Source organism: Gorilla gorilla, chromosome 14, assembly GCF_029281585.2.
Source record: "Gorilla gorilla gorilla isolate KB3781 chromosome 14, NHGRI_mGorGor1-v2.1_pri, whole genome shotgun sequence".
Classification (NCBI taxonomy): Eukaryota; Metazoa; Chordata; class Mammalia; order Primates; family Hominidae; genus Gorilla; species Gorilla gorilla.
Window position 1 is genome coordinate 81,883,362 of NC_073238.2, and position 17,887 is coordinate 81,901,248.

At 37.1% G+C, this 17,887-nt stretch overlaps 1 protein-coding gene across 5 annotated transcripts in view; it reads right to left on the reverse strand.

The window, feature by feature from the left end:
- The window catches only part of PCDH9 (protocadherin 9), a 922,754-nt gene extending 905,378 nt beyond the window's left edge, over positions 1-17,376 (reverse strand). For 4 of the 5 annotated variants that reach the window (XM_019039860.3, XM_004054585.4, XM_019039858.3 and 1 more), the window contains exons 1-2: positions 16,767-17,334; positions 12,385-15,555 (exon numbers count right to left, since the gene is read on the reverse strand). In XM_019039860.3, coding sequence (XP_018895405.3) covers positions 12,385-15,420 — 3,036 coding nt within the window. In that variant the 5' untranslated portion in view covers positions 15,421-15,555; positions 16,767-17,334. Of the gene's footprint in view, positions 1-12,384; positions 15,556-16,766 lie in introns of all 5 variants that reach the window. The other variant, XM_004054584.4, reaches the window with a different exon arrangement.
- Positions 17,377-17,887: the final 511 nt, after the last annotated feature.

A 17,887-nucleotide genomic window follows, 5' to 3' on the forward strand; every position in this document is an offset into this window, starting at 1 on the left:
ACGAGGTCAGGAGATCGAGACCATCCTGGCTAACACGTTGAAACCCTATCTCTACTAAAAATATAAAAAATTAGCCGGGTGTGGTGGCAGGCGCCTGTAGTCCCAGCTACTTGGGAGGCTGAGGCAGGAGAATGGCTTGAACCCGGGAGGCAGAGCTTGCAGTGAGCCAAGATCACACCACTGCACTCCAGCCTGGACGACAGAGAGAGACTCCATCACAAAAAAAGAAAAGAAAAGAAAAAAAAAGCTAATAGAGGAAACGACTGATATGAAAAACATAAAATGGTAGCCTTCTGAATGTACATTTAGCAGTATATAATAAATAGATAGCTTCATACAGTGTACATGTATACATACTTGATGCCATGAGAATGCTAAATATTTCAAATAAAACAATGAATCCAAATCCTTAAAGCCTGATTTTAACCATTTAAAATGTGTTTAACATTTTGCCTGATTAGGTCCATGTCTGCCTATGTGGTGGGATTAAATAGAATTTACCAAACATGTACTATATGCCATGCTACAATCCTTGTAATAACCCTAAGAGGTCTGATATTCAAGATAATATCCACACTATGTTCCTGCCCTGTTTGGTATCCCAATGCTATAAAATGGATATCACATCTTAGCATAAAACAAGCAGAAGCCTAAAGAAAATCACACCAGTTTTCCAGGTTTTATGTGTTAGATTAAGCTTTCTAAGCACAAAGAATGAGTATTCTAATTTTGTTTGTTTTGTTCTAAATTCTTGTCTTCTTACGAAACTGTCTTCTCATATAAAACTAGAACTAAACTAAAAGACCAATCCAAAAACAATTGTATTGCACTGAGAGGGTGGTTAAGTTCAACAAGAAGTTACATATTTAATTTATTCAATCAAAATCACAATAAAGCCAATTGAAATTTGACTATATCTACTTCTTATTTAGTTGATAAAGTTAATTGAACTAGTAACAAATCTCCACTACATTCTGCTGTAAATACAAATCAGTAACTTTATCGTGATGGTTTCAGCTGTTCCAACAAAAGGAAATGATTTTGGCCCCAGGATATTATCAAAAGGTATTTTTGGGGTACTATCATAGTGTGTAATATTTTTATTTGTTGTGTCTCATTTATGTTATTATGTCACTCACATACTCAAACATTACAAACTTGTATATTCAGACATGAAAAACTTACTTATAAAATGAATATAAGTTAAATTAAGAAAAATAGTAAAAGCTGTTGGTGATTATGCTTCTACCATGAATTCGATCAATCTCAGAAATATGATCCATATACTTTGAGGCATTTTAGCTGGTTTGATTATACCATGGATGCCACTACTTCAACAGGGATGCTTTCCAGTCTATGGAATAATTGGAAGCAAGAACCAGCAGGTTTCAAATGATTCCAGCTGTGTTAAGTACTGACTGGGAAACAGATTCTCTCTTATATGTGATTTTGTAATAGGAGTGATGTATACGGTGAAAATTCCCAGACGGGTGGAGCTTCTGGGTAATCTATGGAGATGTAAATTCATTACAAACACTAAAAGGAACAGAATAATTTTAAAACATGACATGCAAATGAAATAGGTAAAATACTCAAAATGAAAGACGAAGCAATTATACAAATGTGAAACGACAGGGATTAAGATCAAAAACAACATCAAATATGCTATATTGAGATACTGTTATAAAGATAAAATTTTCAAAAGTCCTAAATAATCTGAAACCAGATAGTGTTTTAACACAAAAGCAGATTAACACAGGTGACTCGTGAAAAAGATACGATAGAAATCAGATTCAAGAAAACAACCAAAAACAAAATCAAGAAAGCATTCACTAAATGAATGTGCAAACATCTGTCAATGGCAAGCTGGTATTCTTGGACAGGAGGTAGAAAAACAGGTAACATTTTCTGAGTGTCTGGCTATTGCGGGCCAGATATATACATGTATATATATATTCACTTAATCTCAGGACAACTTTATATGGATTTGGCATGATTACACCCATTTTGCAGACAAGGAAAGCAAGGACTAGTGCATTTAAATGATGTGCCCAGTGTCACAGTCTTTATGTAGTAGTTCACCAAGTCAGTTTTTCTTACTCCAAATATCAAATTAGTTCTCTAGTCTCCATTTCTTCAGTCAGAAAAAGAATTAAATAGGCCAAATAATCCCAAAGGTGCATTGGAGACTTGAGAATGTGTAACTATTCTATAAGTTCTATTAGACACCAAATTTATCTTTCTAAAATTAATATAGTTGCTAGACACTGCATTAATCACTATTCAGTTATTATTTTGCTTCTTTTTATAGAATTTATACTTGATTCTGGCATACTGTCTGGATGGCTCAAAAGTCTATTAAGAAAACTTTAATGTGATACGGTATTTTTCTTACAAACATGTATCTCTATCAAGCACCTATGAAAGTACATATATTGATCATTATGTTTAGAAGTAATAAATCAATGATCTAAGTACTGAAAGGTTTAAATAAAAGGTTGGGGTGAAGAGGCTTGGAAGTGAAGGAATTTGGTCCTGTTTGTTTAGCTCACCTCTTGCCTTCTCATTATTTCCTAATATGAAAAACCATGATATGATGGGCAGACATAATGATATGTCCAAAATTACTGAGAAAATGGGACCCACAGACATCTCTAAGTGATGGAAGAATATATTTTGAACATAAATGATGTCTTTCTTGAATGATTGTTGTAAAGATTAAATCAGTGGAAAATCTTATATATATAAAATAAAATTTCAAGATCACTGATCTTCAGGTTGCATCAAAATTTACTGAATGCCTACTAAGTTCACTCTTTTCAGCACTGTTGTGGGTTCAGTGTTAGAAATACAAAGGTTAGTAAGACACAGTCTCTTACTTTGAGGAACTTTCTTATATTCTCTAAGATTATTATGCTTTAAGTAATGGCATACCAGTATTTGGATTTACTGAGTTGCCATTTGAGACCAAAAGATCATCAGGAACCAGGGCCATGTTAGGAACAATCCTGAAATACGCCTGGGTTCACACAGTATCAGCTGGAGAGGATGCAGTCCCAGCAAATAACAGATGGTCCTGCAAGAATAGTTTAAACCCTGAGGAGTGTTGCTCCCAGTATCATACAGAAGTCAATAACCCTTAGCTAAAGCAGAATTTAATTGTCTAAAACAGAGACTTTAGGTGTCAAGAAGCTTTTACTTAATTATTATCATGCTTAAAAATCAATCAATGAATTCAACATATTTTGCTACCACTGCATGGCAGAAAATCTTGCCATTTAAGACCAAGAATGAAAATGAGTTTATGTCATACTAAAATATCCTAAAAATTGTGTCAATTTTTACTATGGTGTAATGCAATTTTGATACCTATTTAAGTTTTGAGGCAAAAAATGATGATTTTGTATAAATTCTACCATCTTTTTTATGTTGGAAATTTGAATGGGTTGAGAATGCGTTGAAATATTATTACTCTATATACCTAAATCTAACATTATTCCTCAACTTGGAAAAAGGCATCAGTAAGAAAAACTCAATACAAAAAATAGCAAAGGAAAATATATTATCTGAGACCATAAGTCAGAATAAATATGAATTTACTATTTCTAGCAAGAAAGGACACATCATAGATTTTATTTCACACTTTATGGTTGTCTTAAGCAACATATTATATATATATGTATATGGATATATATATGAAGAAGATTATGCAGAAATAATTTTACATCACTTTAAAATCCATCAAGAAACTAAGAAATCAGATGTATTAACAACATACATGAATATAGTCCACCTAGTGAATGACAAGAAATGGAGCAAAGAAAAGTAGCCAGTCCAGGTGTGTTCCCAGCTGACACACAGAAGGAAGGCTATTGTGATTCTAGACATCCAATGTGAAAATCGGTTCAATGACATGAATATATGACACAGGAGGGCATCAATTCACAACTCAGAACTCACTCCATTTTGTCTCCATTTGTCATTTGCACCTTCTACAAAAAGTTTCCTGCCGAATCCTATGTAGCTGTGTATTTGAAAGTCCTCAGCATGCAGCTGCTAGCACACAGAGGCACAGATTGGTTGCTTCCACCGAATCCAAAAAAACCACCAGTATTTTTCTTTCCAGAAAATGTCTACTATAGAACTACTACTGTCAGCAGAAGACACTCTCCTTCTATAAAAGATACAGCTTCATTTCATAAGTGCTTCTGTGTTTCTGTTCTTTTCTTTATTGAGGTTTGTTTAATGAGAAAAAAAAAAACCTAATTCACTGAATTGCAGTTGCTATTGTCTTGCACAAAAACTGTTTTCTTTTCTAAATCAATCATCTATTATGACTCTCACAGGCCCCTGTGCCTACTGTGGGCTGCATATGGATTACACACTTTTTCTAATAGGTGAAAATATAGGATTTATAAAATCATTTTAAAATATGCATGGCTATTTGCTCCAATTTATATCTAACAGGGCTAGTCAAAGACATTAAGCATTAAAGAACTGCAAGGGATTTTTCTGAACATTGTCAGGAAGCTAAATATATTGAAATCCATGTATGTCTAGAACAAAATGCTGTGCTACAAATACACACCATATTTACAAATGCAGCAAAGATGAATTCTAAAAATACAGTTTGAGAAATGATTCAATAGCAATTCCTATGAGGATGGAAGCATTCACTTGGTACCCAGGCCTCTTCATTATGGTAATGCTATATAGTGTTATAGACACCTGGGGTGTTAATCTGATTTAGGTTCAGAAGAGAGTCTGCACACACAATTGAGAGTTTCTTCTTAGGAGAAATGAAGACCAGATCACGGGCATCAGAGATACCACAAGGAAGTACAAACAAGCCTGCATCATCTATCTTGAATAACTAAAATCATCCAACAGCAAATCAGTCCATTGTAAGGCATGTATTTGAGATTTTTATACTTTCAGTCACATCCAGTGTTTCTGCATTTGGAAAAAATAGGCAAGACTAATTCCCTAGGCTATAAATCACTCTAATGTGGAGGGAAATGTGTTAGCTAGTTGTATTACAAAGCCTTTACTTCATATTTAATAGGCACCTGCAATACCAGCATTATACAAAGCTCTCTACTTTGCAAATCTTTAAAACCCCACTTAATTTTCAGCACTGATTTCCTGCAATCTAAGAGCTTATGAAGGGTTCACTGTGTTCATACAGATCTATGCAAAATGTGCCAGAGCTTCCCTGTCTGTGATGGCATTCATCTGGAGGTGAATCCCAAATTTCTATCACTGGCATGCTTATTTCCGACTAAAATAAATATTCTCAGAATGAAAGCTGAAGATTAAGAGGACAAAAAAGGAGGCAAAGTAACTAGCACTGGGAGAGATATATGCAAATATCAGCTCAATGACAATTCTTCATACCGTTTACAATAGAAGCTTAAAGATCCAAATAGTCTGCAATCCATTAGCTCCTCAATATCCTGAAAGGGATTAGAGTGTTTCTTAATCAACTGCTAACAGGCTGAAAAAGGCCCAAAGAGTGGTTATTAACAAAGCAGTGTAATACTCAAATGCAGAGATGGTTGGATAGAGAGACAAACTACAGAAGAATGTTAAAATACAAGATATTACCCAAACATGATAAAATTGACCACATTTCCATTCTTTCCTACAGCCCACACAATTAAAAATCCACATAAATTACTAAGTGGTGAAGCTGTACGTAGCAGACTCCTTTCAAGAACAGATAAGTTCATTTCATATATTTTCTCAAGGATCCAGAATAATTAGTATAAAATGATAGAATCAATCAAATATTCCTCAAAGACCTTGACTGTGCTTCTATCTTTGCCATTCTTAGCTGTACAGGTGGTCTCAAGCCCATCATTTAAAACGTGATATGTGCTTATGGCACTCTAATCAATCAAACTGTAAAAGATCAAGGGAAAATATTTTCATATGCTATTTAAATAATGAATAAATATGTAAAAACAGATCCCTAATGAATGACTTTGAGTTCTGCATTTCTTATATTTATATGCTATGCCTCAGAAAATTCTACTGATTCTGCCACTATTCTTGTCTATCAGAGACAAACTGTCTATAGGACAAAAATATGAATGAGAAAGATTAAATATGGGTTGTTTTTCCAGTTTATTTCTGTATCACTCTTTACTGTTAAAAAAGGACAGTTGTTTAACTTATTTAGGAATTTGAAAATTTAATGAGTCTTGGCTTACAGAAAAAAAGAATATAAATCAAAAGCAAAATGTCAATCATGGTAATAAATCTTTTTTGTTCTATGTTTCTGATGACTGACAGCCCAATAGGTTTGTATCAAACAAAGGCAAAAAGCATGTGTTCTTTTCTAAATGAAATGTTTGACAGATTTGACAGTTTTCTTAAATAACAACCAATGAAATCTTAAAAACAGAGTACATCTCCTTATGTACATGAGAGATCCTATTTTTACATTTGTCTTTACTTCTGTAGTATAATGTAGATTTGGGGGTCGCTGACTATGTCAAAGGCTATAAGATATTAGCATTATTACTTATGAAAGAGTCTGACTTTTATGCCTCCATGAAACTTTAGAATAAGCCTCTTCCTGACTTGCATTTCCAAATTTTCACTAATACCTGGCCTGTGATTAGAGTCATATTTTAATAAATCTGATATAATTGTTAGGGTCCTTATACGTAATAAATTGTGGAAAAAATATTAAATGTGAAGTTGAGTGTCAGAAAGGCCAAACCTTTAAAAATCTGCATTAACTAATTTGTACTTTCCAACTCAGTGAAATATATAAGATATTAAATGATTTACTAATATTAAGAGAGTAATTTCTAGTTATAATAAAGAATTACCTTCAAGAAAACACCAAACTAAATTCAAAGAAAGCTTGCACCAAGGATTTTAAGTCAAAGTAGTAAACAATCCACTGTATTTCCAGTTTTGTTATGTTTTTAACTATATACAAGCTAAGAGTTCACCTTTAACAAAGTCAAACTGAGAAATATTGTAAAAGAGCAATACAGACATCTGACTTGGCCCTGAAACCCTGTAAACACCCAGACTGGTATAGTGGCACCAAGGCTACAACTGTAACGTTCAGCATTTGGTGGATTTCTGAATTCCCCCAACCAAAAAAAAAAAAAAAATAGAAATAAAAACAATCTAAATAAGACAACAAAAATTGTTGTGGAAATAAGATTACAGAAAACAAAATGATTTAAAGGTGTCATTTTCATACTTCAGTACTGTAGTGTAAAATTATGTAATATGAAAAAGGATGCGTTACAATGCCATATCTAATAATATAAGTATAATTTATAGATATTTACATACATCAATATGAAAATGAAACCTTAAGGTTCAATATAAATCATAGTTAATTATGAGAAAATTTGATTTTAGATTTGAGGCTTTTCCTTAAATCTAAATTCCCTCTATTTTACTATTTCACATATTTTAATTTAATGTATGAAATCATAAGAATATAAATGATAGCTTGCAATTATTTAAATAATAAGAATATGTTTACACCATAAGAATGTAACATGTTATTACAAGTATAATATTTTCAAAGTAATTTCAATGACACCAAAGCCTGCCCTGTCTCACCATAGGATGACTGGTCTGAAACTAAGGGGAACATTAATGTTCCTTGTTTCTATATCTCGAATTAATGGCAACAAAAACAAATAATAAGAGAATAGAATATTGTCACCACATATACTATTTTCTCTACATTAACAAATATTCAAGAATCAGCAGACATGTCTATGTTTAATACAATAGTAACTTTTCATTTTTATTCTGCTTAAGGTTATTAGCAATGGAAGGCCAAAATGCATCTTGAATTTTATAGCTTAGGAATATCAAGATGGAAAGAAAAATAGTCAAATATTTATCTTACAAACCCAAATGGAAAGATAGCCAGTTTGAATGGGTGGTCTATCCTCATTTCAAAAACCTGTGTTAATATCCAAGGGCTCTGGGTATCTTCTACCTCATAAGTATGAAAACTGACTTCATGACCATAGGGCACTTAGCCAAAGAGCCATAGAAATAAAAATCACAACTGATAACATTTTAAAACCAATTTGCATTTGGGGGATCAGTTGTCACCTGTGTTCAACTGTCACTATATATATCTATTCCAGAATTTAATAATTGAAAATATCTTAAAGATTTTGGCTAGCCTCACATTAGTTAACATTTGCCCCCTTCACTTTCAATTGCATTTTTTCCCTAGCTGTTCTAAATATCAATTCTGTGACTGCCTTCTGCATTTTACATAACATAATAACATTTCAGCAGTGGTTGTAGTAGATTATTCAAAAATGAAAAGTAATCATAAATGTAATATAGTATCTCTAAATGGTTTGGAATAGAAGAAATTCCCTTTACACTGTAAAAATACATGTATACACTTAAGTACAGCATGCACACACATTTTCAGTGTATACATTCCTCAATATATAGACAAATATATGTGAGCAAATACTCTAGATTGTGAAAAGTCAGGATGTTTAAAGCTCTAAAATGAGTATTTCCTTTAGAAAATTAAATGACAGTTTACCCAGAACCAAAGTCTAGTGCAACTCTTATAGACTGTTTTACTACTTGAAGAAGTTGTCAAATGTAAATGGGTGACTATTTCTTTTACTTTAACATTTTCATTTATCTTCCCTCTTTCCACCCCCAAAAAACCACACAGGGGCCAAGAAAATTAATTCCCCAAATGCTGTCAACTGGGTTGGGAAACAGCAATAAACAGCTTACTGTAAAGCCTCCAGCTACAATAAAACAGCTGTCAATAAGTGGGCTGAGAGTTGGGCTGTGCAAAAACAGGTTCTCTGGATATAATATGAGAGGGAAAGAGGCTGACACTTCCTGTTTCAATATGCTAAGGTAGTGGTTCTCAAAGTGTGGGCCCTGGACTAGCAGCATCAGTACCACCTAGGAACTTGTTAGCAATGTATATTTTCAGTCCTGACCTCAGTGGTACGAAATCAGAGCCTCTGGGGTAGCACCCAACAATCCATGTTTTAAGTAGTGCTCCAAATGATTCCCAGACATTCCACAGGGAGAATCAGTATCATATTTTAAAACAATATCTGTCAACAAAACCATTTTTCTTTTAAGCAAATATACCAATGAATTTTATCATTTAAAGCCTTGTTGGAATGGATAATGTTGTCGTTTTCATCCTCTTCACCTTTTGGCTGTGAACTTTGTTGTTGTTTTTTTACAAATAATTACCAAGACATGATCTTTTGCCAAAAAAAAAAAAAGTAAATTCTTAACCTATAAAGGCTAATCGCACTTCCAAAAATTTGTAAGAAATAATCTGTGAAAAATTTAGTGACACATGAAAGCTTTATAAAATAGAGTGAATGAGGAATATGATTTACAGTGTTTCCTATGTTCTTTGCAGGTTAACACAAGGGAAAACAGCAAGGGGAAAAATATCAGACAATATAGGAATTGATGTACCACAAACGAATTCATGATGAAAACATCAGACGTTATGTTTTCATTATACACACAGTATAAATGAGTGAAATTTAAGTTTGGTAAGCTTTTAACCAAGAATCTTGCATTTTACCCACATATCAATTAATAGCACAAAATGAAAAGATGGTGTGAGCAATAGTCCTCACACAACTAAAATCTTCACAGATTGTATTTTTTTAAATAAATTCCTTTGAAAGTTTTTGTAGTAAGAAATGTTACTCTTTCAAAATTGTGTAGCTTCAGGAGCACATTTTATATAAAAGCCACTAGTTAAAAAAGTTTTTACTTTTTAGCTTAACTAGAACATCTGCAGATAGCAATCATACAGTTCAGTGAAAACAAATTTTTAAAGAGTAGTATATATTTGATGTTGTTCATTCATAGGAAATATGCTTCTTTTATCCAAAAAAATGTACATATTACTTTGTATATCACTACCACTTCTCCACCGACTTCTATCTCTTTTCTCCAACATCACACTATTTCTTTTTCAGCATGAAAACTTTTAAAAGGTGTAAGCAAAGCCATTTTAATAGCTCTTTATCATAAGAGTGAATTACCTAGCTCCATATGAACATTGGAATACCCATAGGAGAACTGCAAAGTGACACACGGTCACAAGGAATTTCTAAAACGCACTTTAGTTCCAGTTAGAGAATTACTCAGTATCCTGTTTGAAAGATTACATCATACAAAGACTTTTATGACTGACTAAGCCTCAAGAAAAGATCTCTTGCATACTTTGCTGAAATGTACTTAACATTTATGTCACTACACTATATATAGGTTCAACTTTTGGGGAGGTCAGAAAAAGTGGATCTATACATCAATGCTACTATCACCACGCATAGACAGAAAAAAAGATGATGCTGGAAGTATATCAGTACATTTCTTTGGAAAGAAAATGTCAGATTTTACATGAAAAAGTTTAAGTCATATTAGTTTCTCAACATAATTATGCATATCATAAAATACCATGTGTATTGTGAGTAACCTTCACAGCAGAAGTAAATAATTTAAAAAATTTTCTTTCTGTTCATTAAAAGAGCAACTTTTTAATCAAACTCATTTAGTTTCATAAATTACTTTTCTTATCCTAGTTAACTATTTAACCTCTAAAAACCTTTACTAAGCCTGAACATTTTTTAAATTTTAAAACATCAACCTCTTTTCAAATACTAACAAAGTTAACACAAAAATTAAGTCGTTCTAACTTTGACTTATATGTAATAATCTCACAGTCTCCTTTAAAATTCTATACTGATTAAAGTCCTTTCTTCCTGTGTATTTAAGCTCTAAATATTTGTACTTTTAAAACGCTCTACTGTTTAATATTTTACTTTAAGAATGGAGATTTTAGTTGTATGGTAATATGTATTATACTTGATGTTCTGGGAGTATCTGTATGACTCATTGTCAAAATTACTCTTACAAATATTTTATTACCATGAAGCCTTAAGTCATTCCAGAGCAATAAATGATAGTTGGTAAGGGGGAAACTGTTTCAATAAAACATCCTACTTCACCCCACCCTCAGAAAATAAAAACTCTTGATTCTCCAAAGACTAATCAATGATAACTGTGGATACTGTTCTGCAAATTAATTTTGCTTTACTTGATTTTCTAAAATCTATGTGTTCCTTATTTATAAACAAGTACAGATGGGCCATCACCATAGGTGAACTCCATATCGACAAAGACAGAACTAGCATTACGAAATCCTAGAAAGTTGGTGTGCTGAGAGCTAATCACAAAAGAGCAAGCGAATGAACTTAAATGCTAGTTGCTCCAGAGCAACTATCATTAAATAAAAGGTATCTTTGGCTGTACTACCAGCTTGATCCTTCCCTCCCCCTTCTCCTTGCTACTGCGGGATTGGCACCTGGCCAGCACAAGCGACATGATACCCTAGTGCCATCTACAGGCTATTATCGATATTCAAATTTTGTGGCAACAGACAAGCACCAGTGAAATAAATTAGACAGCGCTGCATTTAAATCTTTATTAACAAGGAATTATTAGACCTAAGAAAAACTAATTCTGGATTTGGTTGAAATATGAGTTTCTCAGCCTCTTAATCCCTCTTCATATGGCATATTTCACAGTTTAAAATGAGTTATGACAGATCACTTATGCATTACTAAGATGAGAGAATATTTACAATGGATTCATTCTTTTCTTTTTAAATCAGTTATATTAGGCAGCAAGCATTCTTTTTTTTTTTTTTCAAAAGAGTATTTGGCCACTGCGGACACTAAAAATCTTTCTATTAAGTACCGAATTTAATATATTACAATAAAATAATTTGAAATCAAAGAGAAGACTTCCTATATGGCTTAGTTGCAATCTATCAACGATCATGTGCTTCACAGCTGATGTACATTTAATATTCTACTATCCTGTTTAGAGACTAAAAAAAAATTAACCCCTTTAGCAACCACAGCTGCAACATAATTGCAGTCACACCTTCAAAAGTCATTGAAAACTTGAGATTTGAAGGTGACTTTTTAGATCAAAAGGTAAGGTGAAAATCTTGAAACAGTCAATTTGGAAACCCCCAGGAGCAGAATTTGGCATATCAGGACAGGTTTTTTCTTCTTCAGCAAACATTATCTTGGGACATTTTGGAATAATTTTCTCTTTTCATCTTTTGCCATTTGAAGGAAACTGAGAGGAGAAAATATTCTCAGAACTCAGAAATTTCAAAGCTGTTCTAAAAATTCTTCACTGAGCCCCAGAGGAATAGAAAAGGGGTCAAGTTTTTTTTTTTACCTCTTTCTAACTAAGCTAAAGTTAGACCAAAACAATAGACATACTGGCACGTTAATACTGGTTGACTGGGCACTTGTATGCAGTACTTATAGACCAGTAAAAGTGCTCATTTACCTGTCTGGTGTGTAAGGGGCCCTTTGTCTTGAAGCCTCCTTGGGAACTGCACTCTGAGGCACTGAAGTGATCTGAACTAGTGGAAGAGCGTTTAGAAAGGGTGTCACAACCCCCGACAAAGGTGTTGTCCAAAGGGAGTTCCTGAATCACATGGTGCTTTTTCACGGAAACTGGAGTGTCTGGTTTGAGATGAAAAGCAGGCTGTGGAGAAGCAGATTTGTAGTGCTTGGCCAGGTCAGGACTGTTAGGCTTGAATGTTGTTGGAGGTGCCGGGCCCCAGTCAAATCTTCCTATACTTTGCTCCTCCAGTTCAGCCGGCAGGCTTATTGTCCCATTGATAGGTTCATGAACTGCATCATCGGGTTTGGACTCTTCGATAGTAACAAAGTTCAAAAGAGAGCTTTTGGGAGACTTCCTTTTCTTTCTTTTCTTTTTCTTGTTTTGCTTGTTCTCCTGGTTTGGGGACATCCATTCGGCACCTTGCTTGCTCCTCTGAGCTGCTTTGAACCTTGATGCATGGCGACAGCGCACCAGAACGGTGACGAAGATCACAACGATGACCACCATGGCACCGGCGATGATGGCAATCATGATGGTTAGATAGTCCTCATTTTGATAGGGTTGGCTACTATCCCCTATGTTCCTGTCCAACGGGGTCTCCATAGTCCTGCGGATCAAGTCATAGATATAGGAGGCATTTCCAGCAGTGTCGTTAACATAAAGGAATACAAGCACAAGCGTGTGCAAAGACTTAGGGTACCCCAGGTCACTTATGTTGACCACCAAACGATGCAATCCCACATCAGTAGGTGCTGGTTTTTCTTCAAGAGTAATGTTACCTGTTACTGGATCAATCCGAAATAAGCCTTTATTGTTTCCACTCACTATAGTATACTTTAGTTCAGCGTTCATTCCAGTGTCAACATCCACTGCAAAAACTTCTGCTACCACGGAGCCAGGAATGGCTGAGAGGGGCACCAACTTAAAGGAAGTATTAGACGGTGGAGAAATGACAACTGGGCTGTTGTCATTGACATCCATGACGTTGATAGTTACTTTTGCAGTAGAGGAACGAGGTGGTTGTCCTCCATCAGTGGCTTTGACATCAAAAGTGTAGGAACTCTGCTGCTCTCTATCAAATGAGACATTTGACTTTATGACTCCAGAATAGGGATCCAACACAAAATTATCATTGTCATTTAGAATGGAAAGAGTCACAGCTTTATTCTCTCCAGCATCTGCATCTGTCACTGTGATTACCCCCACAGTACTATACTTTGGCAGATTCTCAGACACAAAAAATTGAAAATGATTATGAGTAAACTTGGGGCTATTGTCATTCTCATCCAGAACAGTAACAATCACAGCCGCTTGGCTTTGGAGGGGAGGGGTCCCATTGTCCCTGGCAGTTACTGTAAAAATGAATCGTTCTTGTTCTTCTCTGTCAAAGACTCTGGAGGCTGTCAAAACTCCTGTTTTTCGGTCCAGATCAAAGAAGGAGGCATTCGGTCCAAGCTGATAAACAATGTCTGCATTTTTCCCACTGTCTTCATCTGTGGCACTAATAGTTGTTAAGTATAACCCACGTCGGTTGTTTTCAGAAACTGACAGCTCAATTACAGGCTGGTTGAAAATTGGTGGGTTGTCATTTTCATCCTCAAGCTTAACCCTTACCAGGGCAGTCTGATTTAAACTGGGCTTCCCAGAATCAGAGGCAACAATTTTAAAGCTGAATTCTTTGGTGCCCTCGTAGTCCAACAAAGAAGAGGTCTCTAACAAATATTGGTTGTCATATACCGCCTTCAAATGAAATGGGACCTCTCTTTCAATAAAACAGATCACTTTGCCATTCACATCTGTGTCCTTATCTGAAACTGTAATTAGGGCAATCTTTGTATTGACAGGATCTTTCTCAGATAAATACACGGTGCCATTGATGGGACTTATAATATACCTGAGGTCTATATTAGGAGGGTTATCATTTACATCGGTGACATTGATGGTAACCGTTGCTCGAGCAGGAGTGGAGCTGCCGTCACTAGCCAGCACTGTCACTTTGTGAATGGCTGTCTCCTCTCTATCTAAGGACCTCTGAACTGTAATCAGCCCAGTAGTATTATTTAAAGCAAAGAGTCTTTTGGTTGCAGGGGCGACCTGGGCACCAAAAATGTACCGGATTTCAGCATTACTGCCTATATCTGCATCAGTGGCATGGAGCTGAATTACAGAGGTACCTATGGGAGCATTCTCTGGAATATGCACCTCCACTTGACCCTCTTTAAACACTGGCCTGTTGTCATTTACATCACTTACTGTGACCTGCAGTATGGCCGTACTGGATTTCTGTGGAGTGCCTCCATCCTCTACTTTGATCTTCATCACATAGGTATCTTTCTGTTCTCTATCCAAGTTTTGCTGAACAATCAGTTGTGGCCACTTCTCTCCCTCTGGAGTTTCCACGATATCCAGTCCAAAAACACTCTGCCCATTTAACAATTCATAATGCTGTACACCATTGAAGCCTGTGTCAGGATCTGTTGCTGATGGAATTGGAAAGCGGCTGTTGATCAAAGTGTTTTCTGGAATGGAAATATTGATGACAGGAGATGGAAACATGGGGGCATTATCATTGGTATCCTTGACAATTATTTTTATTTTGATCAGCCTGAAGAAATCATTGGGGAGGATCACCACCTCAAGTTCAAAGAAACACTCATTCTCCTCAGCATATGAGGCGCCAGCACAGAGTTTTTCTCTGTCTATTCTGTTGGAGGTTGTGAAAATTTCCCCAGTGCTGCTGGATACTTTCACCAAAGGGGCATCCCCAGCTTTAGAAACCAGTCTGTAGACAAGGCTGGCGCTGGTCCCTGTGGCAGCATTGATGTGAGAAATGTTCAGATCCTTTGGTATGTTTCCTATGGGCACATTTTCAGGCAATTCCTCTCTAATAGTGTAAATAAGTTCTTGAGCTATTGCGGAATCCAGCCTTAAACAGGCAATCAGAGCAGCCAACAGGTAAAAATCTCTCAGGTCCATGATAATGTATTTATTTTCTTTTGCTGGATTTTAGGGTTTAAAGGTTTCCACTGAGGAATGATGCACAAATTGCAAGAGGAAGCGTGCATGGACTGGAGGATGCATTATATCTCATCACTTATTTGGAGACAGCCACTGTCAACACAATCGTATAGACAATATTATTCTTCAGTAAATAAAAACACACCGTCACAAAATATCACCACACATTTTCCCCTGAACATTAGTAAACATGGCAGTTTGCTCTGCCACTGTTTGCAAGTTTGCTCTGTGGAGAAAAACACTAAATATCTCCTGCTGGTTGCATTTGCCGGGAGAAAATAAAATTTTCTACTTTTGAATTAAGGACAGCTGCTATTTTTACCTATATTCACGCACGTTGTTTTTCAGAATACTGTTTAATTCAAAACATGCATTCTTGTTCTCCTCTTCCCCTCCCCCTGTCTCACCCTCCTCCTAGCCTCTAACCTACCTCCCTCAGTCTTTTTAGGTGCAAGTGAAAAACACTAAGTATTTAGTTACGGTTCCTGCTAATTGCTTTGTCACATGTCAAATGTGTTTTCTTCTCTGCCCCACTGAGTCACCTATTTTTTCTAAAAAGGCTATCTTTTTCTTTCCTCCCAGTTCTTCAACTGCCTTCTAATACAATCTTACTGGGAAACGAGCATCCGGACATGCTGCTGCAGCGGCATCAGAAGCAATAGTCACCGGCCACTACACATCCTCATTGCCTAAAAGCACAACAACAAGACTTCAGATTTCTTGCCCACAGCTTGCTCTCCTTTCTCCATATTGACAAATTATCCTCATTAGGATTCGTAAACACATTAAAACTTTTAAAAATGTATAATAATATAGGATTCCTTTTCCTAGAGGTGGAAGAGAGTGCCGAGATATAAGTGAAACGCAGCTAACATTCCCACGTAACATCACAATATTTTCTACTGAACATAAAAGAGAAAAAAATGCAATTTCTTAATCCTGATCTCTGGTTAGAATATTTGTAACATTTGCCACACATAAATACTGCAACCCAGTCATGCAGGTAAAAAGGCTTCTGCTTAGATGCTCCCGTAACTGCAATTTAAATGGGTGCAAGGCTCCAGGCAGCTACCTACTTCAGTAGGACTGGTCAGTTCTCAGGCTCTAATCTTATCTGCATTAGGCTGCACAGTAGCTGATGCCCGCGATTAGTTCCGGCAGAGTGATGCAGGTAGGGATGCAGATACAGCCGAGTAGGTGAGCTCTGCCCCAACCGTCTACCCAATTACAAGCATCTTTCGCCTACACTGAGGACACATCTAAACACAGAATTTACAATTGTGCATGCGAAACTTTACACTTACGTTAGTTGCCTCAACCTTTCCCCTTTCCCAGTATGCTGCAGTTAGGAATGATTTGTTCCAACACATAGAAAGCCATGCATCTGGTAGCACCAGTTTGGGGAGAAATCAGAAGCAGCAAAAGGTTTCCTCCTTGTAAAATGTGTTGCTTCGGGCTGGCAAATTAGCAACTCCAGAGAACAAATTCACGGATTTGTCGTTAGTCATTCTCTCCACATTTCGTCTCTCTTACCCACTGGGTCTGGGTTCTTCTGGGCATTTAGCACACACACAACATCCAGTTGCACTTCTTCAGCTCAGGGATATTTTCCACAGCAGCATGCATACCATTTCCATCCGATGCCAATACTGCTTAAGTCTCTAACTTCTTGTAGGAAACGTCAGAGTTGCGGTGATGATGATTCTCTGACAGCTATCCGGGTGACAGTTGCTCGAAAAATTCCTAATCGGTTATCTCTTGCGTGCTTCAGAGACTCTGAGGCGCTCCTTTCCGTCTCGCGTGCTCTCCCTCTCTCCCTTCTCCTCTGCCCCTCTCTCCTTCTCCCTCTCCTCTCCTCTCTCTGAACTGAATTTCTTGATATAACTCTCAATAAGCCCAGAGGGAGGGCGTGACTGCCCAGTCCCCGCCCCCGGGCTCTGATTGGCCTGCATCTTGCGGTGCGGGCGGCCGCAGCCCGGCGCGAGGGAGGGGGCGCGGAACAAGGCGCTGACTGTCTCCCAGCCTCCCCTCCTCCGCGCCCCCTCGGCAGCAGCGAAAACCCGGAAATCTGATCCTGGCCCCAGGAGAGCCGGGTTCCATGAGGTGCACTGAGCATGCTCTGCAGGGTCCGGCTTGGGGAGGGACGCGCTGGCGCTCCCCAGGCCCGCGCGGAAGCGGCGCTCGCAGGCGCTGAGAGCGAGCGACCCTCCGAGCCCGGGCGGTCCGGCGGGCAAGGGCGGCACGGGAGCCCCGCAGGGCGCGGGCGCGGATCCGGGGAACCAGGGCCACCGCTGCGGGCGGATGGGGGTCACCGAGGCGGCTCGTCTGCAGGCGCACACTTCGCACATCTCTTTCCTAAGTGAAGGGGCCAAAATGCACAGATGGGGGAGTCTACCCAGGATCAGAGGCGCGAGTCGTATAGCCA